Source organism: Silurus aristotelis (genome assembly GCF_946808225.1).
Source record: "Silurus aristotelis genome assembly, chromosome: 12".
Classification (NCBI taxonomy): Eukaryota; Metazoa; Chordata; class Actinopteri; order Siluriformes; family Siluridae; genus Silurus; species Silurus aristotelis.
Window position 1 is genome coordinate 28,056,224 of NC_139585.1, and position 23,734 is coordinate 28,079,957.

General features: G+C 40.2%; 1 protein-coding gene across 2 annotated transcripts; it reads left to right on the plus strand.

Annotated features, from left to right (window-relative positions):
• The first annotated feature begins 6,674 nt into the window (after window positions 1-6,674).
• atp2a1l (ATPase sarcoplasmic/endoplasmic reticulum Ca2+ transporting 1, like) lies at window positions 6,675-23,443 on the plus strand. Of its 2 annotated transcripts, XM_083557087.1 has the most exons (24): window positions 6,675-10,066; window positions 10,983-11,000; window positions 11,212-11,294; window positions 12,779-12,883; window positions 12,972-13,110; window positions 13,836-13,916; window positions 14,017-14,102; window positions 14,420-14,717; window positions 15,446-15,612; window positions 15,920-16,008; window positions 16,785-16,887; window positions 17,067-17,198; window positions 17,299-17,415; window positions 17,504-17,722; window positions 19,105-19,216; window positions 19,850-20,073; window positions 20,152-20,372; window positions 20,499-20,701; window positions 20,821-20,906; window positions 21,026-21,159; window positions 21,789-21,906; window positions 22,044-22,161; window positions 22,357-22,399; window positions 23,108-23,443. In XM_083557087.1, exons 1-23 carry the CDS (start codon window positions 9,949-9,951, stop codon window positions 22,359-22,361), a joined length of 2,976 nt encoding a protein of 991 aa, XP_083413213.1. In that variant the 5' UTR covers window positions 6,675-9,948; the 3' UTR covers window positions 22,362-22,399; window positions 23,108-23,443. The 2 variants fall into 2 exon arrangements, with proteins under 2 accessions (XP_083413213.1, XP_083413212.1); XM_083557086.1 differs by lacking the exon at window positions 22,357-22,399.
• The last annotated feature ends 291 nt before the right edge of the window (window positions 23,444-23,734 follow it).

Sequence of the window (23,734 nt, forward strand, 5' to 3'; positions counted from 1 at the left end):
AACTTCTTCCTGCTAAAAAATTTCTCTTTCCTGAGCCAAAAAGGAACGTGAACGACGTGAGAGAGTTTCAAGAAAGATGGATGTTGCAGTATTTTTTTTGTGTGGACTTTTAACGGAAATGCTACGTATCCGATATGCGATCCGAGAGCGATGGTCCCAGCAAGACCTTTCCCATAATGGCAAAAAGGATGCTGATGCTGCATTCAAATATAAAAAATAAATTGTATATATATATATGGTATAGATTGGATTTGAAGTAAATATGAGCTAACATCTTAACAAATAAAGTAAATTTTTTAGTGTGAAAAAGTGTCCTGATTTCTCTTTTTTTTGCATGTTTGTCACACTTCAGTGTTTCAGATCATCAAACAAATTTAAATATTAGTAAAAGATAACACAAGTGAACACAAAATGCAGTTTTTAAATGTAGGTTTTTTATTATTGAGGGAAAACATTAGCTCCTATTTGATTGCGAACTGGCAGTAATCAGGCCTGGGTGTGGATAGACCTCAAGTGTGATAAACCACAGTTTTAACAGAGGGGGGCGCAAACACTTTTTTACACTGGGCCATGTAGTTTTCGGTGCGTCTCTAATATCTGTGGTGTTGGTGCCTTTCGCTGGTATTTCTCTTTTACATATTCGACACACGGCGGTGTTGTCAGCCGCGGTTATGTGAAAAAAATTTATTTTTAGATTATATGGTTATTTAATAATCGTGACAGGCTTAATAATAAAGATATTTATCGTGCGTAATATTTATAAAATGTTCTCTAAAGTACAGATGCTCCCCCACATTACGAACGATTTAAGTTCGGAACGACCGTTAGTAGCGTGAATTTGTTCGTAAGTTGTTTCTGTGTTCGTTATTGACTACGCATATCTCCTAATGATGTAAGAGCTATAAATACTATCAAACAATAAAATATACTAAAACTAATGGAAATACTGTATAAAATATTTTGTATTAAGTAATAAAAAAATAATACAAATTAATTAAAGAAGAAAATTCACAAATTAATGCGCATCATTTAGACTCGTTACAGAGTCTAAACTAGCGGCGGCTCTCCTCCGGGTTGAATTTATACAACTCCGAACAACACTTTCAGGACGGGTTTGTTCGTATCGGCGAAAGTTCGTAAAGTGAATGTTCGAGTCTGTGCATCAAAAATCGAGACCAAAAGCTTGTCCTATAGAAGAAGCGCTAATGCCTGATATGGCGTCATAATCCGTTTTAAAAAACACAGACCAAATGTAAAGATTTATTGGCAGGTGCAAATAATTTAAAAAATCCAAATATCACCCAATATATCGGTCTCTGCGATATATCGGTCAACCTGTACACTATATAAAAGACTTTTAAAGGTGGATTTTTTATAATGTAAGACAGTGCAATGGTATTGTAGGTTAAGTAAACATGTCAAGTCAAGTCAAGTCAAGTCAAGTTTATTTGTATAGCGCTTTTCACAACAGACATTGTCTCAAAGCAGCTTTACAGAAAACAACAGTGAAGGTGAATGGTGTGCGTTTGTCCCTGATGAGCAAGCCGTGGCGACAGTGGCAAGGAAAAACTCCCTTAGATGATATGAGGAAGAAACCTTGAGAGGAACCAGACTCAAAGGGGAACCCATCCTCATATGGGTGACATCAAAAGTTTGGTCATAAATCTTTCAACAATACAGAACAATTTGTGATCATCATAGATCCAGCATCAGCTTCTCCATGCCAGGGCCTTTAAACACTCGGCATCTACTTCTCCATGATCATCCATAGGTCCATAATCTTCACGAGGTGGGACGTGACTGGAGCTGGCCAAACCTCAGGAAGCCTCGGGATGGGGAGAGAAAGAGAAGCAGTGGAGAGGAATTAGCGTAGCTGCTGTTCATGATATTAACAGCACAAGTTGATAATGTGCATGTGATCATATATTCTGGAGCACAAGGTTGTGATGTGATGTGTGTGATGTGTGTTATGTGTTTAGACATGCTGGCTAAAGTCCCGCCAAATCTGATTATGTCTGCAGCCTGGGCCAGGAACAGTGTGAGCAGGGCAGGAATACACTCTAATTAGGTTGCCAGTCCATCTTAAGGCATCATTCCCACACACACTCTTATACACTCTTGCTTAGGGCAATTTAGAATGACCAATTTTGGGAGGTCGGAGGAAACCCATACAGACACATGTTAAACACATGAAACGCCTCACAGACAGTAACCTGAGCTCAGGATCAAACTGGGGTCCCTGCAGCTGTGAATTGACAAAGATAAATGAAGTATGGGAGAAAGTCCATGCCTGAAGTGCCACTTTCTGCTTTAGGTCCTATAATGTCCTGCAAATCCCCATTACTCACTTCCTCTGCCAGTGATGAAGTTTCCACACCACCACCTACACATTTCCAATCTATGATCAAGAATTTAAGTATGGGCAAGTTCTCCCCTGTATGACAGTTCCTCAATTATTCTTCATGTCACTCGGTTTCTTTGTAAAGAACTACAAAACAAGGTTTCTCTTGCAGGAAGCACTATTTCCATCAAACCATATTAAATCATTTTTAAACAAATTTAAATGCAGAATTAATTATTTAAATGATGACCTGAGTCTGAGGCTTAATAAGTTGGCCACGAGTTGTTTTTAAACTTGTCAGGATGTAGAATGCTAAAACAGAATGGATTTGTGGGATAGGCCAGCATGCCATGTGGTATTCTGGTAGTTTGAGGTTCTTTGGGAGGACACATGGGTCCAAAGTCTGCCTTATTTTGGTCTTTAGGTCAAAAGGTTCTTCCTTTAGGCCTTATAAGTCTATGAGGTTGCATGTGAAATTGAATATTGGATCGAATATCACTTAGTGGAGAAGTTTTATCGATTCAACCCATGAGTGGGCAAACACTCAAAAAACCAGCTTGATTTGTTTAAATAATTCTTTTGCTAAACTGGGATTCGTCACCGCCATGGCTTTATGCAGGGAATCAACTTAGTGTGCTCTCAGTGATTGTCCCAAAGTTGGATAAAGTCAGAGGGTTGCCTTAGAAAGGGAAATCAGGTATAAAACACATACAGTATTGTGACCACTATTGAGAGAAAGCAGCTGAGGGGGAAAAAAATTTATGTAATGCTAGGATTGTGGAAAAAGTAGAACACTTGCTGACCTTTTATTTGTTTGCATATTCTTGGTATAAGCCATTGGTTCCTTGCGTTACATATTCTTAAGGAAATTATCTTTAAAATGATTGTCGAAGCAGCGGTCATGCTACCGCACCTCACCTAACCTACAAAGGGCCGTTTCTAGCCTTTTGGACACCCCAGGCGAGATTCCTATCGTCCTATTGTAGGTGGCCGCCTAGTTTGCCTATGCCTAGAAACGGTGCTGATGTGCATGTACACAGCTGAACTGCTATCAAGTGTCATCAACATAAAATCAAGTCCAGCTGTCTGTCAACAACTAATAAATCCTTGATCTTTAAACTTTGAGTCTGAAAACAATCCTGGAAACACTACACAACTAAGATTTTGTTTAGTATTAAGTGGAAATAGTTTGATACCATGTGGAAATTTTGTGTGATACCAAGTACATTTTTCAGCTTCATTCTGAATCAAAGGTATGATAACACTTGGACAGGATAGGAAGCTGCTTAGTGAACACTGGGTTCCAAATTTGGTCCTACTTTCGCAGCCTCCGACTTTTCTGTGAGGGCTTGTCGTCATATTTCAGAGCAGGGTTGTAGAAATTTGTGCCCATTCAGTGACAAAAGCACTGGAGGCACCAGTGTTTGGACAAAGATTTTGTGTGTTCCCGTGGGGTTGCGCTCAGGGCTCTGTGCAAGTCAAACAGGTATTGCTGGGAAGGCGGCAGCTCAGTGGTTTGTCATTGGTTGTGCGTTCAAATCCCAGCATTACCAAGCTGCCACTTATGGTCCTTTTGAGCAAGGCCTCTAACCCTCAACTGTTCAGTTGTAAATTGCTCTGGATAAGGGTGACATGTAAGTACCACACCAAACTTTTCAAACTACACTGCTAAACATAACATTAGGATCACCTGCCTAATGTTGTACTGGTCGCCTTTTGCAGCCAAAACAGATCTTACCTGTCGAGAATAAACAACATGAACTTCTTCAGCAATTTGAGCTACCGGAGCTTGTCTATTGGACCGGACCACACGGACCATCCTTCGCTCCCCACGTGCATCAACAAACCTCAGCCACCTATTTCCTCGTCGCCTGTTCCTTCCTTGGACCACTTTTGATAAATACTGACCACTGCAGATCAGAAACATCCCACAAGAGCTGCAGTTTTGGAGATACTCTGACCAAGTCATCTTCTACTTCTTCTTTCGGCTTCTCCCATTAGGGGTCGCCACAGCGGATCATCTGTCTCCATACCCCCCTGTCCTCTACATCTGCCTCTTTCAACCCAACTACCTGCATGTCTTCACTCACCACATCCATAAACCGCCTCCTTGGCCTTCCTCTTTTCCTCCTTCCTGGTGGCTCCATCCTCAGAATTCTCCTACCGATATACCCCATGTCCCTCCTCTGCACATGTCCAAACCATCTCCGTCTCGCCTCCCTCACCTTGTCTCAGTCGTCTATTAGTATATTAGTATATATATGTGTCTATTAGTATAGTTTTTAATCTTGTGTACCAGTGTAGATTTATTCATTACTAGAGACTCAAAGCACTTTTGCACGTCGCTCTGGAAAAGGGCGTCTGCTAAATGCCGCAAATGTAAATGTAAATGTCTAGCCGGCACAATTTGTCAAACTGCCTCAAATGCTTACACTCGCCCATTTTTCCTGCTTCTAACACTGTTCTTGAGGGCAAAGTGTTCACTTGCTGCCTAATATTTCTCACTAACAGGTGTCATGATGAAGAGACCATCAATGTATTTCACTTCACCAGTCATAATGGTCGGTGTATATCTTTATAGTCACTTTGGACTCTCACAGTATGAGCACAAAGTACACATGGTTTTGGTTGGCTTAGGTGCCACATGTGTTAGTCTGTACAGTAAATTTCCTTAAGTATATACTCCACCTGTCTAATATTGTCCCCCTTGTGTCAGCAAAACAGTTTTGAATTTTCTGACTCCACAAGACCTCTCAAGGTAGGCTGTGGTATCTGGAATCAAGGGCCCAATGGTGGCAGTCTAGTATGGCCAGGACTCAAACCCACAATCCCTGTAACCAAAGTCCAATGCCTTTGCCACTAGGCTACTACCTCGCTCAATTGCTGTATAGCATAAACAAAAGAATGAAAAAAAATCCAGAGAGAACCTCCCTTTATATCCACTTGAACACTTTGTTGTCACTCTACTCACTATTTATTGCCAATTGTAACCTTGATTAGATTTTAGCAAAAGGAATTGAGAACTTTGCACAATTTGCACAGTTCTGCATTCCACCTACTGGCAAAACTGTCAAACCTTAAAGAGCACAAGGACAATAAAGAATTCTCTGCAAAAACAGGTACTGAATTGCAAGCTCAGGCTTGTAATATGGAATACTAAGTGGGTGGGACTTTGTGCGGGTGGGGGTTTGTCCCTGTGGATTTGATTGGACCATGAGAAACACTAGACTACGGTCGATTTTAGAAATCCTTTACACCTTTTTTTTTAATCCTTTACATTTTGCATAGTCTAAATGTGGACATACGATAGCAAATGTGGTTTATCCAGATTGAATTAAGCCAAAGACTAAAATAGAATCGTTCACTCACTTATAAAATGGAACTCAGTTTCGAGTGTATATTCCCTGTATTAGAAGTGTAAGGACGGTCCCAGAGTTACGTTTGCTCAACTTTTTTATCTTACGATGACGAGATCGATTCAACAAAATAGTTTGTAAAATATTTGAAGGTTGGTGCCGCAGGCAAATGTCCACTTGCCTCTTGCCACATACATATAAACCAGGGGTGTCCCTGCGGCCCGCCATCCATTTTTAACTGGCCCGTATTAAGTTTAAATGTATTGTACTGTTTCAACACTAGGTGGAGTACTGTCTTGAACAAGGCAGCGTCTCCACAAAACAAGAACCAAAAGAAGAATTGGCCCAGTCCTTCATATATTTTCTGTATGTGACTCTCAGGAAAAAAAAGTTTGGACACCCCTGATATAGACTTTATAGTTTGTATTAGGGGTGTAACACACGTATTAGTACGAACTTTTTTGAATGCAGAACATAGTTCTGATATGTGATATGTTCTAATATGTCCCATAGTTCTTGAGTTCCCTTGAAACGTGAAACCACACAACAATGCCAGGGGTATAAAAAACAAACTAGAGTTAGCGCAGTGTCACTGTGGCTGCTCACTCCGTACCGGAAATACGATTTGTAGTGCATTGTAAAACTCCCCTGACACATTTGACACAAGTTTTTATCTAAGTTTAGCCCTATGGATTCTTTAACGTTTTATGTACAGCTTCAACATTTTTCTTAAAAGAAAACAATCCTGACAATTAAACTTATTACTAAATGTAATCAATATAATAAAAAAAGTGTATTGCAGAAATTTTAAGTATTCTATTTAATTTTTATGTATAAAAAAAAAATTGTTGATGTTCACAAATGTTAATAATAATAAACTGGGTTATTAATAATAATAATTATAATAATAATAATAATAATAATAAAAAAAACGACAAGCAATTTTATGTTTTGAATTTCTTCCCACTAAATAACCCCACCGAATTCAAACAGAAACGTGACTTTAAACCCGAGGTACGTACCGAAGTGTGAATTCTGTGTAATGTTTCACCCATAGTTTATACAGTATGGTACTGTAAATTGCTCTGTTTTGCTAAATTATGTACCGTTATGTGTTAAATTCTGAACAAATTACAGTACACATAGTAGAAATTACAACCCCATACTGATCACCATTTATTAAGATATCTGGGTAGGCTAGGCTTACGATATTTTCAAGTTACGATGGGGTCATCGGAACGCATCTCTGTAAGTAGTGGACTACTTGTACAAAAAGGACGGTTAATGTAAACTCAAACTGTATGAGCAGCAGTTTCTTCATGTGTCTTCATGTGTCTCAGGGAAACCTGTTAGCCTTTGCCCTCTTGAAGTCACTAGCTGTCTGTATATATAACTAAAGCCAGACAAATCTTCAGATCTCCGTAGAAGAGTGACCCACATGTCCGCAGAGTCCTTGTAAGACACTTGCTTTCTGCATGTCTTCTCCTACTGAACATAGTACGGCATTGAGTGCGAGGGAAGGCGTGAACATCTGCGCCAAGTAGGAATCATGTTCACTAATGAATCTATTAAGAAATATAATTAGAACCCGGTGTTTAACATTCAGCCAATAAAAAAATTCACAGCTGAGTGAAGTATTTTATTTCTTTTTTTTCTATTCGAACAGTGTTTTTTTTTTTTTTTTTTTTTTTTGCTATAATTAGCATATGTGAATCCATAGTGTGTATGCCATCGCCCGGCTCGTCTTGGGTTATTTTTAACTTTGCCATGGGCACAAGTGTCGCAAAAACAGCTGCTGCCTGCGTACACTCCGATCCTGAGCCTAGAATTAGCGGCCTCGGTTATACAATACTGCAAAAGAAACAGAAATAAGACACGCATTTAATAACACACACAAACATATGTAATGGCAAAATTACAGTTGGGAAAAAAAGCAGATCCACTCTGTATCTCTGAGGAACCCAGTTCTCTTTATAAATACATGTAATTACTGCAATATAAATAAAGCATTTTACAAATTTTTGTGACGTTATGTTGATAATAACCCCTGGTACTAGTTTAGTGATTGGTTAACATCCTGTCATTCATATCATGTGTTTTAATAAAAGGGATCTTGGAAATGCTAATTCTTGACAGAAATGTTTAAGCCTTGTTGGATAAAAGCAGGGAAGAAAAAGATAGACGAAAGCTTTGTTTCCTTACAAACTACTTAACACAAGGCTAAAAATCAGCCAAATCCCAATTATTAGATACATTTATCCATCATCTTGTAACTGTTCACGCTTGTGGTAGACCTGTAATCTATCCCTGGAACACTGGGTGCAAAGCAGGGAATACGCTACGTATGTACCAGGGTAGATATGTAAGAACATTATACACACCTTCACACACTCATTCACGCCTAACCTTTCTTTTTTTACTTGGGGGGGTGGGGTGTGTGTGTGGAGGGGGTGTTGGGTAAGATGGAATTGGAGAACCTGAGGAAACCCACTCAGACAGGAGTGAAACTGTACTGTGTGTAACCGGAGCTCAGGTTTAACCTTCGGATCTTGTGGTACGGATATTAGTTGCCGCACCGCTGAGAAGTACACGATTAAAGCGTCCATGGCACGAAATAAGTTCCAGTTCAGACAGATGATAAGCTGTTTTCGGGATTGAACAACACAGTAAATTCTGACCTAATATATAAATAGACTTGCTAATGAAATCTGCATTAAATGAGAGACATGTCATACATAAGATTATTGAGTCAAGATGGAAGCCTTTTTGAAAACCAAATCTTCAAGTGAATTTCCTGGAATTCTTGAACAACTGGCAAATGGAACCACTGGAATTCCCATAGGACAGTCTAATGAATGTAAGAAATCCCTTAACTGGTGGAAGCTGAAAAAACATCCACTAAACAGTTGACCTCTTATCATTCTGAGGGGGTTGTACATGCCTCCTCTAAAGCAATTAAGTCTGCAGTGTTGTTCTGATGCTCGGTAATGAAATCATCGAAGGTAGTTTGTTAACGGTTTGTTCGCTTGCTATATTTTACCGTTATGATTTTCCAATCAGTAGACCATATCGACTAGAAAACGTGGGTATGCTAATCACTATGGCATTCATTCATCTCTTTTATTTTTGTTTATTAGCAATGAGAACGCTTCGTTTGTCGATCGCTGAACATTGAATTTTCTCATCTTTCGGCTCCAGCGCAAGTGCAAACTCCAGACATTTACTATTAAAAGCTTCTCGCGCACACGAGCTGATTGAGCATCGGCATACCACTTTGCTATGTGCTGCACATGGATATGCCACATGTGTGTGTACATGTAAGCGCTATCCATAGTGGCGTTGAAATGTGTATTAGCTGCTTTAGGGTCCACCTCCGAAAGCACCGTATATCACTTCTTAGTCCTTTGCCCTGTCCCCCCACCCTCCCTGTAAAAAAAATAGAAATAAAACATGATCCCCTTCTTCCTTATGTAGGCTCCCATATTAAGTGACGTGCCTGCTTGCTTATGTCTGTTCATTTCTGCCTTCTGTCTTGTTTTAGTCTTATTTCAAACTGACTGGCCACTCTGGCAACTTTGAACACTTTTGTTCCCTATTTCTTCTTTTTATTCCACTATTCGTTTGTAATCTTTTTTACTGCCTGACCTGATCTTGAAGGTTTTTATGCAGTGGAATGTAAAGCATTTAAACCAGTTTGCCCCTTGAATTGTAATTAATGAAACTTCTAGCACTTTTCTACCAGCTAGCACTTTCCCTATTTCCCCTTTGACCTCGTGAGGGGCCAGTTGAGCCATCACTCATGCCCCCTCCCTTCATTACCCCGTCTTCTGTCTCACTCTCTCACCTTCTCCTTTCTCCTTATTCCACTGACCATGCATGTTCCAAAAACAGCTCTCCTTTTCATTTCAGTGCAACCCATCAGCCCCCGAAGTTCTCGGGGTTCCTGTCCAAGTCTGAATCCTTGGCTGTAACCACGCCCCGCAAAGCCATAAACGAAGAGCCGGAATTCAGGGGCATGACCACAGACAAGCTTGACCAATAGGAAGGATTGCGGTGGTATAAAACACTACACACGTTTGCATTTGTTTGCTCTTTCTGTCAGTCCAGCACTCCTGTAAGGAGGGGGGTCAAAGTAACAGGGACAGACTTCTTGGTCCAAAAGAGCATCACGAGCAAAAGAAGCACAAACGGATAGACAAACACTTTCAGCTACACTTATTTTGCTCCTGAAGATCCTTCAGCCCTAGCAGGATGGAGGACGCCTACACCAAATTACCCGCAGAGGTTATATCCTTCTTCGGGGTGAGCGAGACAACCGGGCTTACACCGGACCAGGTCAAGAGGAACATGGCCAAGTATGGCCCCAATGGTGAGAAACAGAGAATGGAGAAATGCAATGAATTCAACCAGGTCATTACTAGGTTGCGAATAGAATGAAACTAGAAATTAGATTAATTTTGCGATTGATTGATTTGGTTGGCAGATGCAAGTGTTGTCTTGATTTCCCCACCTTGCAGAATTTTTTATGTGCAACCCGGTACAATAATGCCAACAATAAGACATGCGGCCTAAATTCTTGGGTGAAGCTTGAAGTGACACTGACAGGTTGTTCACCAGAAGTTGAGAAGCAGTGCTTTAAAATAGCTCAAGAGGAAAGCAAAAGGAGACAGGTGATGGCGCAAGGGCCTAGCTTCGGTGATTCGAGAAGGCTGATTTCATGAGCGGTATTTATGCTCGAGGGGAGGAGGGAGCTTCTTATAGAGTCGGTCGGTTTGCATTCTCAAAAATGCAGCTGGCATTGCGAAGCCATGATTTACACAACAGCGCAAAGAGGAAAACACTTGCTTCTTTCCATGTGTTCGGTTTAAAAATGAGATTGTAAAGGCATGGCTCTGTGAAAGGAGCTTCGTTTATGTACATTCTACAAATGTTTTCCATCCAAGTCTTGAAATAAATGTGTGCCTGCCAAAACATGTTCAATCTACCATCTTTTATACCACAATTTACCACAGAAAAGCTCATTAAAAAATGTAAAAACATATGTACTTCCTGTAGGAATCATTTTCAATTGCCAGTCAAACTCAAAATTTGATGTGTAAGTCTAAATGAAGGTCTTCTTCAAGCTAAATTGCTGGAAGTAATAGTAATTGTTGTATCAGATGACGATTATTAAAGGTTTTTACAAATTGCAGGGACGTAATCAGTAAAAATGTACGCCATAATTTTGCATATTAATCTACCTGTTTTTTTTCTTTCTCTCTGTTTCTTGTTAACCCGATCTCCAGAGCTGCCAGCTGAGGAGGGTAGGTATACAAACTTGATTGTGTTTCCATACTCTAGCCTTAATAATAGCTATTTAACCATGGGGTTACGACCTGTAATTAAGTAACAGCTAAACAAATCTTTGGTCTTCGATCTATTAGTCCACTGGGTCCGTTAGCCAATTGTAGCAAATGCCAATACATTCAATGTTTATTGAATTTGCCTCTGACAATCTCACCCAATGTCTTAAAGGAAAGACCATCTGGGAACTGGTCATCGAGCAGTTTGAGGATCTGCTTGTCCGAATTCTGCTGCTTGCTGCTTGCATCTCTTTCGTAAGTGACCAAAACATTGAGCGTACCTACATTACATGTTTGAGGGGTGAAAAAAACAAAGCTGTAACTGAGAGCACAAACCGGTGTTTAATCATCACTCACAAGTGCAAAACTAGGAAATCAATCTGTCTTCGATGAAGCAACTCAGGAGATCCAAGAAATCGAAGTGATGCACCGGCCACTTGAGCTAAGTTAGTTTAGTTTTTAGCCAAGGTTTACCTGATAACAATTACACACATGTAGTTATGAGTAAGATATAGCAACTAATTATCAACAGGTCTTATAGTACGATCATACCCTCGATATAATCAGATGTTCGGGAACAACATGCTTTATTGATCAGCCTGAGTGTGGCAACCACGATCTTAAGACCTTTCGTGCAATTCGATTAAATGTCAAGGTCGCAATTGACGGTCAAGTGAAGGCGTTTAGCATTAAGCGTTTATCCCCCTCATTTATCACACTGTTACTGCATCCTGCACACTGATACCATCTATGGTGATACATTCATGCTTTGCTTGCCAAATTGGCATGCGGTCAAAGGAGTTATGTTTGTCCGCTTGCCAATTTGCAGATGAATGACAGCTGTGCATCACGCAACATAAGACCCTCCAAGATGGCGCAGATTCTCCGCCGTGCACCTGAAATAGTTTCTTTAAAGAGCTTATCGATGCCATTTGGTGGTTATGTCATCTATCTCCTTGTTTACTCTTCTTTCGAAGTCGTCCATGATTTGACAAGGGTGCTTCTTTTAGGGAATGGGGGGTTACGGTGTGGTAGGTTATGTTAGGGGTGTTAAGAAGTAAGGGTTGGTATCGATTGCTTTTGCCCTCCTCCCCATGCCTTGGCCAGCTGTCGCAATGGCCTTAGAAGGAGAATATTGAAGAGCAAAGGAGATGGGCAAGAGGTGTTTATTTTAAGAAAAGCCTTGAGCTGGGCAGAGAAACTTAATATCTTAGCAAAGGTCAGGACCAAGGGAAGACGCAATTCAGCGTGTCAGAATTGGGGTACAAGGAAGGGAGGGTCGGTGTTATGCATAGACTCTGAGACATCGAATCTGACAATGTTATGCAACAAGATACTATAAAATATAGTTGTATTTTTGTCTGCATTTCACAAGACCAGTGTCGATCACTATGAACACTCAGGAATCCCGTTTTGGCCATGGATCTGGGGATCGCGGTTACAAAATAAACATCTATAGTAGACATATAAAGTCTACTATAGGGGGTCATATCTTAAAGTGCCAGCTGAAGTTTGTTTTTCTCCTGTCATAAAGCACTTGTGAATAACAGTGAAATCATGTATGTGTAAGAATTATGAAGCTAGTACATCCAAATTTCCTCTCTGATGCATATCAAGATGCCATCATCGATATGACAAACCAATAATATCACTTTAATAGAAGCACATTTTTCACAAACTTGCTGAAACAAGTGTATGGGTTGCTCTTGAAGCCTAATCCGACCTCTCTTTCTCTGCAGGTGCTTGCTTGGTTTGAGGAAGGTGAGGAGACCGTCACAGCCTTTGTTGAGCCATTTGTTATTCTGCTTATCCTCATTGCCAATGCAGTTGTTGGTGTATGGCAGGTAAGAGCAACGGTTTTCAAATCAGAGTTTATGATCTATGATCTGTGTCATATGACTGAGGACTTAAATGGAGTGTTAACTGTGACAGGAGCGTAACGCTGAGAGCGCCATCGAGGCTCTGAAGGAGTACGAGCCCGAGATGGGCAAAGTCTACCGATCTGACAGAAAGAGTGTGCAGAGGATCAAGGCCAGAGAGATTGTCCCTGGTGACATCGTTGAGGTTTCTGGTGAGGCATCTTTGCTCTTCTTTTGTTTCCTCATCCACCCCTGTCTGACTAGTATAATCGCAGAATATTATCAAATTGGCACATACAAGTGAGGCCATGCAGGTCTTGCTCAAGGAGTTAGCATCCTAGCAAAGGGCTGTAAAAACCATGTAAAATCCTAGCTTGCTAATAAAGCATGTGTCATGACATGATCAGGTTATTTAGGGTGCTGTGGGAAAGGGAGGGAGCAAGAGAACTGTGGAGGCATGAGGGATGACTTTAAAAACATGCTGAGAAAAGGAAAACAAAATCTTGGGTATAAATACTTTCCTGACACCTGCTAGTTGCACCACTTGCCTCTTTCTTTAGGCCTTCCTGCTTCTTCCCTGTTCAATCTATTGGATATGAATCCTGATTTTAATCCCCCTCAAAAAAACTCGAAGTTCTTGGCGAAACCTCCAGATCAGATTTAGAATGGTGGCATTCAAATAGCACCAAAAAAAAAACAAAACAAAAAAAACATTAATATATATATATATATATATATATATATATATATATATATATATATATATATATATATATATATATATATATATATATATATATATATATATAAATTATGTGTAGTTCTAGATTCCAGTTACCATTTTGTTTAAAGAACCAGGATTCTTTTTTGACAAATCCACCCCCCTGTAAACACCTATAAACTATAATAATTTTGAGAACTTGTGTCTTTACTTCAGTTGGTGACAAAGTCCCTGCTGACATCAGAATTACCGCTATCCGTTCTACCACCCTGCGTGTTGACCAGTCCATCCTTACTGGTAGGTTATAATCTTAACATTCTTCTCCTTACCCTCGGAATTTATAATATTGGTCGATTGATTATTCATTGATTGGATCACTATGCTTTCTCTCTCTCAGGTGAGTCTGTCAGTGTGATCAAGCATACCGAGGCCGTCCCTGACCTCAGAGCTGTCAACCAGGACAAGAAGAACATGCTGTTCTCAGTGAGTTGGTGATAACTTACCCGTCCATCCATGCTCGATATTTAGTTACCCATTCATTCTATCTCACTCTTGTTGCGTTCTCCATACATTAATTGAGCAAGCCAAGGGTAGACTTGCGTCATACATTTTTAACAAGTGTCAGAGCAGTAAAGGATGGCAAGAGGTTCTACAGGACCAACATTGAGAACCCATCCATTCTCTATCCCCTGTTATTTGATTAGCTCCCCAATGTATCCACTCAGTCAATTAAAGCTTGCATCATTTAATCTTCTTTTCTCACTGTTCATCATACTCGTCCTTTGTCTCCTCCCATCCAGGGCACTAACATTGCTGCTGGCAAGGCTATTGGCGTTTGCATCGCCACTGGCGTTTCCACTGAGATCGGCAAGATCCGTGACCAGATGGCCGCCACCGAGCAGGAGAAGACCCCTCTGCAGCAGAAGCTGGATGAGTTTGGCGAGCAGCTCTCCAAAGTTATCTCTCTGATTTGCGTCGCCGTCTGGATGATCAACATCGGCCACTTCAATGATCCCGTCCATGGTGGCTCCTGGATCCGCGGTGCTGTTTACTACTTCAAGATTGCCGTCGCCCTGGCTGTCGCTGCCATCCCTGAGGGTAAGGATTTGGAGATCATTTGGATGGAGAAAACTTCTTGCAAACCTAAACTTGGTTTCAGGGTTACTGGATAGTCTCAACAAGTCAGGGGCTCTAAGGAGTAAGACTTGTTTTTTGTTTTGTTTTGTTTGTTTTTTTTTAAAAGGAGGATGGGGCAGTACTATTGACAGTGGCTTTAAAATTCCTACTTGTATTGGACAACTTGATTTAAAAGGAACAAATAACAGAAAGCCTAGCCAGTCATTAACCAGCATTTCATTAAAATACAATCGATCAACTAGCATTCGGATTGAAGGACAAACATTTTTTTAGTCAATGGATGGTGGCTTGGGAAAATTAAAAAGTACACATGAAGGGTTATATTTGTTTAGTATGAAAACTACCTTGTGAGCAACACAACAAATATTTTTGCTAAATATTAAAGGCTTAGCACAGTTTTTTGGTCCTAAAACACAAAGCAAAGGAATTATAAACTAAAACTGAGAAATGTGTTGCTAAGTTTAATGTACTTTGCATTTCAGCTTGCAAGTAAAACCTATTGCACTGGGATAGCATAATCCTAAATTAGCATCTACTGACTCTAGTGGAGTAAAAAAAAAAAAAAAAAACTGCTGTTATTAAACTAGCAAGCTAACAGTTCTTGCTAGCTGTCTTTGAGTTCACTCTGTTCTGTAGGTAAGATGGCCACAGGTTCTCTCAATTGTTATCTAAAAGTATATTTTTTGCAGGTCTGCCCGCCGTCATCACTACCTGCCTGGCTCTCGGTACCCGTCGTATGGCCAAGAAGAACGCCATTGTCCGTTCCCTGCCCTCCGTGGAGACTCTGGGGTGCACCTCTGTAATCTGCTCAGACAAAACCGGCACTCTCACCACCAACCAGATGTGTGTCACAAAGGTGTGTAGGACATTTTTATTTAAAGTCAACTTTGTGTTCAAGTACTTGGCTACAAGTTATCAGTATATTAATAGAGTATAGGGTGTATAGAGTGTAAAGAGTGTTTTTTTAAGACAAAATATTGGCACACCACAAGAACTTACTGCTTATTAAGACCATTTTCATTTCATCCTGGAGATTTAATCACTAGGAAAAATTTACTTTTATCAAATCAGTGCGCAGAATGACACATTTCAGATATTCCCCAATAATCAGTCGAATTATTTCCGATTATTCTGATTGCGCTTGATTTAATTTTACTCGACAGATGTTCGTCATCGACAGAGTGGATGGTGATCACGTGTCCCTGGATTGCTTTGATATCTCCGGCTCTAAATACACTCCCGAGGGCGAGGTGTAAGTAGACGGAACTGATTAGTTACCTAGAACAGCATGTCCTTACCGTCCTTATGTTTAATTCCTCTTATATAACATCAAGTTACCAACATTTGTTTTATTACCAACAATAATTACTGCATTTATACATTTAATAATAATCATAGTTACACTTAAGTATTGTTGTCTGAACTTAATTTTACAGTTACAGCTGAAAGGACCAGTTACCAGTTTAAAAATCTACTCAAGTATTTGCACGATTCTAGTGCAGTTTAAAAAGGACAAGGGGATATAAATCTCCAACTATTTGTATTTAATTAAAGGAATACATTTTTATTCACAGTACAATACCAACAACAAAAAAACAAACAAATGCAAACTACAATCCATGACTTGAGCCTAATGTGAGTTATGTACTTTCGCAGCAAATCTCCTTTTCTAATGTGATTTATGATAATAAGAGAAATCAACTTTCGATTTGACGGCATTTCGCTTTCAGCTGGATCTGCATCGCTGGCGACTGTCTTGTCCGTCTCCATCATTCTTTCGCGATTTTCCCTTCGTTGCATTATTTTTATTTAATTTTTTGATTTAAATTTATGATTAAATATGATTAAATTTATGATTTAAATTTAGTTAAGTTCAATACTTAAATAAACCTTAAAAAAACTTTGTAAAAAAAAAAAAAAGTATTTACAGATTTTAAAAACGTACACAAGTAAAATAATCTACTTAATTACAGTAAATGTAATTCGTTACTTTCCAGTCTAAGTTTGTGTGAATGTTTTGCTGTTTAGGACCAAAGGAGGTTCTAAAGTTGACTGCAGTCAGCACGATGGCCTGGTGGAGCTCGCCACCATCTGCGCCCTGTGCAACGACTCCTCTCTTGATTTCAACGAGGTGAGAACCACCCCTTTTTATACCTATCTTTTAACATCCGAATACCTGCTAATTATTGCAAAAAACACTGGAAATTATATTAAAACTTACACAAGAGTAAGTAAACAATATAATATTGTTTCATTGAGAGTCCGTGTTGCGTGTGTTTATTTGTAACGCTGTTTCGTATGTGTTCACAGTCTAAGAAGATCTATGAGAAGGTTGGTGAGGCCACTGAAACCGCTCTGTGTTGCCTGGTGGAGAAAATGAACGTGTTCAAGACCAGCGTTAACAACCTGTCCTGTGTGGAGAGAGCCAATGCCTGCTGCAGCGTAAGTCTCACCAGTCCACAGTGGACTAACGCTGTGTTTCAAATCCATTTCAAAATTAGAAACCCTCCCACTGATAAATGTCCTTCTCATTTCCCTGCAGGTTGTGAAGCAGCTGATGAAGAAAAACTTTACCCTGGAGTTCTCCCGTGACAGGAAGTCCATGTCTGTGTACTGCACCCCAACTAGAGGAGAGAGCGGCAGCAAGATGTTTGTGAAGGTGAGCTCTCGCTTCTGTTTCTCCCTTTTCATGAGCACTTTACAAGGTCTTTCGCTTGAATAATTATTTTCTCCACTCTGACCAATAGGGTGCCCCCGAGGGTGTGATTGACAGGTGCACCTATGTGCGTGTTGGCTCTGCCCGTGTGCCCCTGACTGTCCCCATTAAGGAGAAGATCTTGACTATCATTAAGGAGTGGGGTACTGGCCGTGACACACTGCGTTGCCTTGCCCTTGCCACTCGTGACAGTCCACTGAAGGTCGAGGAGATGAAACTCGAAGACGCCACCAAGTTTGCTGACTATGAGGTATTTAACAATATGGGCATGTCCCAAACCACACACAATATTCACTATCCATGCCATTTAAACCTCATCATCAGTCCACTTTGGGCATGTCCCAAACCACACACCTTATTTTCTACCTAGACCATATGTGTCAAACTCAAGGCCCGCGGGCCACATCTGGCCTGATGTACAATTATATCCGGCCCGTGAGATGATTTTATATAGAACTATTATTATTGTTATTAATGGCCCGGGCGATATGAAGCGCAGATAACACAAACTACAGATCACATAATGCAGCGCTTCAGCTGCCTTACCGAAAGCTAGGCTACCTGGGAACATTCCAGCGTCAATCAAGTCGAGCTTCTGTTGATGTATTTAACCCTATTGTACAGTTATTGTGAAGCCCCTCACAGTGGCGAAGAGAAAAGTTAATTCTGAAAACAGAGCCTTTCAAAACCGATGGGATTCTGTGTATATGTTTACTGACACTAAGAAATCAGAGGAGGGTTGCATTAGGAAGGGCATCCAGCGTAAAAACGTGCCAAATCAAACATGCGGATGGTCCGCTGTGGCGACCCCTAATGGGAAAAGGCGAAAGAACGTTTTTTAAAGTCTGTTTATTTTTTTAAATGGCATAAGAGCAAAGAAATCTGATTATTTTGATTTGTTGTTATTTTAACGTTTACTTAAAAGCACAATTTTAATTGATTTTTTCAGGGTTTTTTTGCAGCATGTTTATATTTCTAACTTGTATAATTTTGACAGAATATAATTTAAGTTATTTAAAGTTTACGTTGATTTATTCTGGAATAATATTTCTGTCTTTTTTTATTCATATTTATGTAAAAAAAAACCATTTCGTTTTAGTGTGTTCAATAAATGTTTTTCTTGTTCGGCCTATGACCTAAAGTGTGCTTTGAGTTTGGCCCCCTGTGCAATTGAGTTTGACACCCCTGACATAGACCATGGATACACCACAATCAATCTCCAATAGGCATGCTTTCTAATCACACAACTTATTAACTGGATTTTATCATATTTTTTTGTGGGCATGCCCCCAACCCCTCAATATAAACACCATCATACACATTTACATTTACAATTATCTCATTTATACAACTGGGTAGTTGGGGCCAGCAGTGGCAGCTTCTTGTTGCTGGGATTTAAACTCATAATCTTTTGTTCCAAAGTCCTTTAACCTACCACTTTTCCATCATCATTCTTACAAGGGCATGTCCCAAAGCACACACCATATTTCCTATTTTCCACATAAATACCGTTATCAGTACCCAAGCATTATTCACTTAATCCCTATTCTCCATATTGGTCACATTTACCAGTCCACCATGGGCATATACATGATACAGAGAATACAATTTCTTCTTGTGTTCATCCCTCAGACTGACCTGACCTTCGTCGGCTGTGTCGGCATGCTGGATCCCCCTCGTAAAGAGGTCAGCGGCTCCATTCAGCTCTGCAAAGATGCTGGTATCCGTGTCATCATGATCACTGGTATGTATCTTAGATCCACTTTTGATTGTCATCTTTTCCATTTAAACATACACTGATCAGGCATAATATTAAGACATAAAAACATTATCTCTTCATTATGGCACCTGTTAGTGGGTGGGATACATAGGGCAGCAAGAGAACATGTCCTCAGAGTTGATGTGTTAGAAGTAGGTAAAATGGGCATGGGCAAGAATTTGAGTGAGTTTGACATATTGTGATGGCTAGATGTCTGGGTCAGAGTATCTCCAAAACTGCAGCTCTTGTGAGATGTTCCCAGTCTGCAGTGGTCAGTATCTATCAAAAGTGGTCCAAGGAAGGAACAGTGGTGGACCAGCGACAGTGTCATGGGAGTCCGAGGCTCACCGATGCACGTAGGAAGCGAAGGCTGATCCAACAGACGAGCTCCTGAAGCTCAAATTATTGAAGTAGTTCATGCTGTTTATGCTCGATGGGTCAGACTGGTTTTGGCAGCAAAAGGGGAACAAACACAATATTAGACTGATGGCCATAAAGTTCTGCCTGATCTGTGTATCGTTTATACGCCTCATTAAAAAATTTTGAAAACAGAACATGACAATGATTGTGTGTGAACAGGACCTAGCTTATCCAATGGATTAAACCTTTTCTCCTCAGGCGACAACAAGGGAACAGCTGTGGCTATTTGCCGTCGCATTGGCATCTTCAGTGAGGACGAGGATGTGACTGGAAGAGCCTACACTGGCCGTGAGTTTGATGATCTGCCTCGTGCTGAGCAGAGCGAAGCTGTAACCAGGGCCTGCTGCTTCGCCCGTGTGGAGCCTTCCCACAAATCCAAGATTGTTGAGTACCTGCAAGGCCACGATGAGATCACTGCCATGGTGAGCAACAAATCTGCATTCAGAAAGCCTGTTCTTGATTTTAGTTACATTAACATATTATTGCACTCTTCTACCCAGACCGGTGATGGTGTGAATGATGCCCCTGCCCTGAAGAAGGCCGAGATTGGCATTGCCATGGGCTCTGGCACTGCTGTTGCCAAGTCAGCCTCTGAGATGGTCCTGGCTGATGACAACTTCTCTTCCATTGTGGCTGCTGTTGAGGAGGGCAGAGCTATCTACAACAACATGAAGCAGTTCATTCGCTACCTGATCTCCTCCAACGTCGGAGAGGTCGTCTGGTGAGAGCACACGATGGGCTTGCAAAGATTGGCTGGGCAAATGAAAACATATGGGAAGGTTAATACCCCCATGGTCACAGTGTCACAGTGTTGCTAACTAGTGCTTCTTCTCTTGAAATTCTCTAGTATCTTCCTCACTGCTGCCCTCGGTCTTCCTGAGGCTCTAATTCCAGTACAGCTGTTGTGGGTGAACCTGGTCACTGATGGTCTCCCTGCCACCGCTTTGGGCTTCAACCCCCCTGATCTGGACATCATGGGCAAAGCTCCCCGTTCCCCCAAAGAGCCCCTCATTTCTGGCTGGCTGTTCTTCAGATACCTGGCCATCGGTGGTAAGTTCACCCTTGTTCTTTTTAATTCTAGTTTATAAACTCAAATGAAAAAAACAACAACTAACTGGTGGTCTATGTTTTTGAAACATAATTGAAAAGCGATTTCTTTTCACCTTTAGGATACGTCGGTGCTGCCACTGTTGGTGCTGCTGCTTACTGGTTCCTGTATGATGATGAGGGCCCCAAAGTGACCTACTATCAGCTGGTAAATCCTTCTCATCGTGGCTTCCATTTGTCTGCTGGACTTTTCTCAATTTTACTAAATAAAGATCACCGAAAACTAACATTCTTCCAGAATTTAACCCATATCCCTTTGTTGTCTAGTCCCACTTCATGCAGTGCCATGATGAAAATGAGGACTTTACTGGAATTGAATGTGAGGTGTTTGAGGCAGCTCCTCCCATGACCATGGCCCTGTCTGTGCTGGTCACCATTGAGATGTGCAATGCTCTTAACAGGTGAAAACCTTTTTCTTTGAAATGGTTTTGGAGTAAAATTCAAGATTTGCAAAGATTTCATATGGAGACACTCATATGTTCTAAATTAGAAACTGCTAGAATTTCCCAGACTATGGAGTAAGGACCTTAACTGCTTAACTACTGCAAGCACAAATTCTCCAGGAGCAGGGGTTAGGATACCTGGAGTAGGTGGTAAGGGTTAGGAAAGGTCTTTCCTAATTGTTGTTTTTTTAACAGTTCTGGTCTGAGTGCCGGCTCTCATTCCAACCAACCAGGAGCCACTCCTGAAAGTAGCCACTGAAAAAGTTGATCCATTAATTGAAACAGGTGGATTCAGGTGTGGCTCTTGCTTGTTTGGAATAATTAAAAATAGGCCTTCCAGATACTACTGGACTAGTTCCATCCAGGCCGAAGAGATTATATGATATATTTTGTAACTGGAAACAAACTTCTGGATCTTAAAAGTTTCAATATAAACTTGCAGGACTAAGTAGAGAATTTTCAGGAAGTTGTTAAGCATCCTAAAACCTGTTCCAGTTTCACCGACCATATAAATAAATACCGTTTTTACAAATGTCAGACTCATGTCGCTTTATTTGATTTCAAACCCTGTATCTACATTTCTCCAGCTTGTCTGAGAACCAGTCACTTATTCGCATGCCTCCATGGAGCAACTTCTGGCTGTTGTCCGCCATGACCCTCTCCATGTCCCTGCACTTCATGATCATCTACGTGGACCCCCTGCCTGTAAGTCTTTCATGCCATTAGGGCTGCGTCTATCCTCCAACACCACCACTTTTATCAACAGTAAATTCATCCTGAAATCCGGGGAGTCAGTGACGAGGAGCTGATGTAAACATTTCTCTCATTTTCACAAACTTCAGATGGTCTTCAAGCTGACCCACTTGAATGTAGAACAGTGGATGGTGGTGCTGAAACTGTCCTTCCCCGTCATCCTCATTGATGAGGTGTTGAAGTTCGTTGCTCGCAACTACCTGGAGGGTAAGAACAACCACGTGTGACCTTAATTTTGGTTAATAATTTAAATTCATTTATTAATCAACTGATCAATGGTTATAGCCGATTGTGTAACTAAAATCTACCAATCTAATCCCTAAATATATTCCATCCATCTTTCCATGTTTAACTCTCTCACTCCATTCATCATCATTCACTAATTCTTCTATTCACTTACAGCCTAAACCAGTTCCCTCCCTCAGTTACCAAGTAACAAAACAAGGTACCTAAAACATGTCTTTGTTGTCTGTCTGTATTTGTTTGTGTGTGAACAGAGAAAGAGAAAAAGAAAGAGATGCCTGGATGCAATTCAGTTTATTTTGCTTGACATTTGTTGCAGTTCAGCTATTCTCCTGAAGAGGGAGCCTCTAAAAGCCGCATCATGCATTATCAATTGACGATACTTTTGCTGTTGTTTTTTTTTGTCGTGTAGTGATGTGATCAGTGTGAAAACCAACAATTTTTTTTTGGAGAGGTGGAGGATGGGGGGGAAGGGGTATGGGGTCCTCAATCCAATCTAACATTAAATACAGCTGAACTTTATGTAGTTTCACACTGATTATGAGTGATGAAGATGCTTAAGTGTCGGCATCTGTGCGCTGTTTTATGCAAAAAAAAAAAAAAAAAAGGTTTGTGCTCCAAGGATATTTGCATGAGTGACAAAAAATATGTAAAATGCTTCGCCTTGCTTGAACTGTCGCTCAGCAAACGCTCGTAGCTTTTTACGCAGTGATAGAAAATTAGCAATAATTAGCAAGCAAAATTTCAAAAAAAAAAAAAAATGTCATTCAAATCTGCATGAAAATGCATTGGTGGTACTTTACAGGTTCGGGTAAACATTTCAAGCTGTAGTACTGGCTTGCTTTTTGTGTGAATGAATAACCGATATTGACGGAATGAAAAACTAAATTTTTTCTTTCCCACCTTCCAGTGAGGAGTGAACACTTGTGAAAGAGTGAAAGAGGAAATAGAAGGAGATGACAAAAAAAAAGACAAAAAAAACTACACGGGAAGGATGACATCAAGCCGGAGAGGAACCTTTTAATGAACCCTCCACCAGGGGGAGACAGAGAGAACAAAAGAGGAAAAAATGTATGAAAAAAAAATCAATAAAAAACTGACAAAAAATTTATTTAAAAAAACTGTTTATGGAAAAGATTACATTAATATATAGGGAAACGGTTCCGAATTAGTGTTTGACTGATGATTCGTTTTATTCTTCAATCTAATAATAAATGTATTAAAGCTACATTTTTTGTTAAACTTGTACACTCTCCTCTTTGTATTTTTTCTTTTACACGTCATCTTGCTGGCTTTGGAGTTCTAAATTATGATCACCTTTGAAACATTGTTATTCTGGTCGTTTTGTCTACATGAATTTAGCAGTTTTATCTGTAATGTTGTACTCAATGTACAAAAAGGACCTAAATTCTGGAATTTGGAGTTAATGCAAAACACAAGTTTAAATTAATGTGCTCATTTTGTTTAAACAATATTTTATGCTTTTTCTTTTTTATATTTGCATAGAAGGAATCTCCAGTGTTAGCATTTTGTCAAA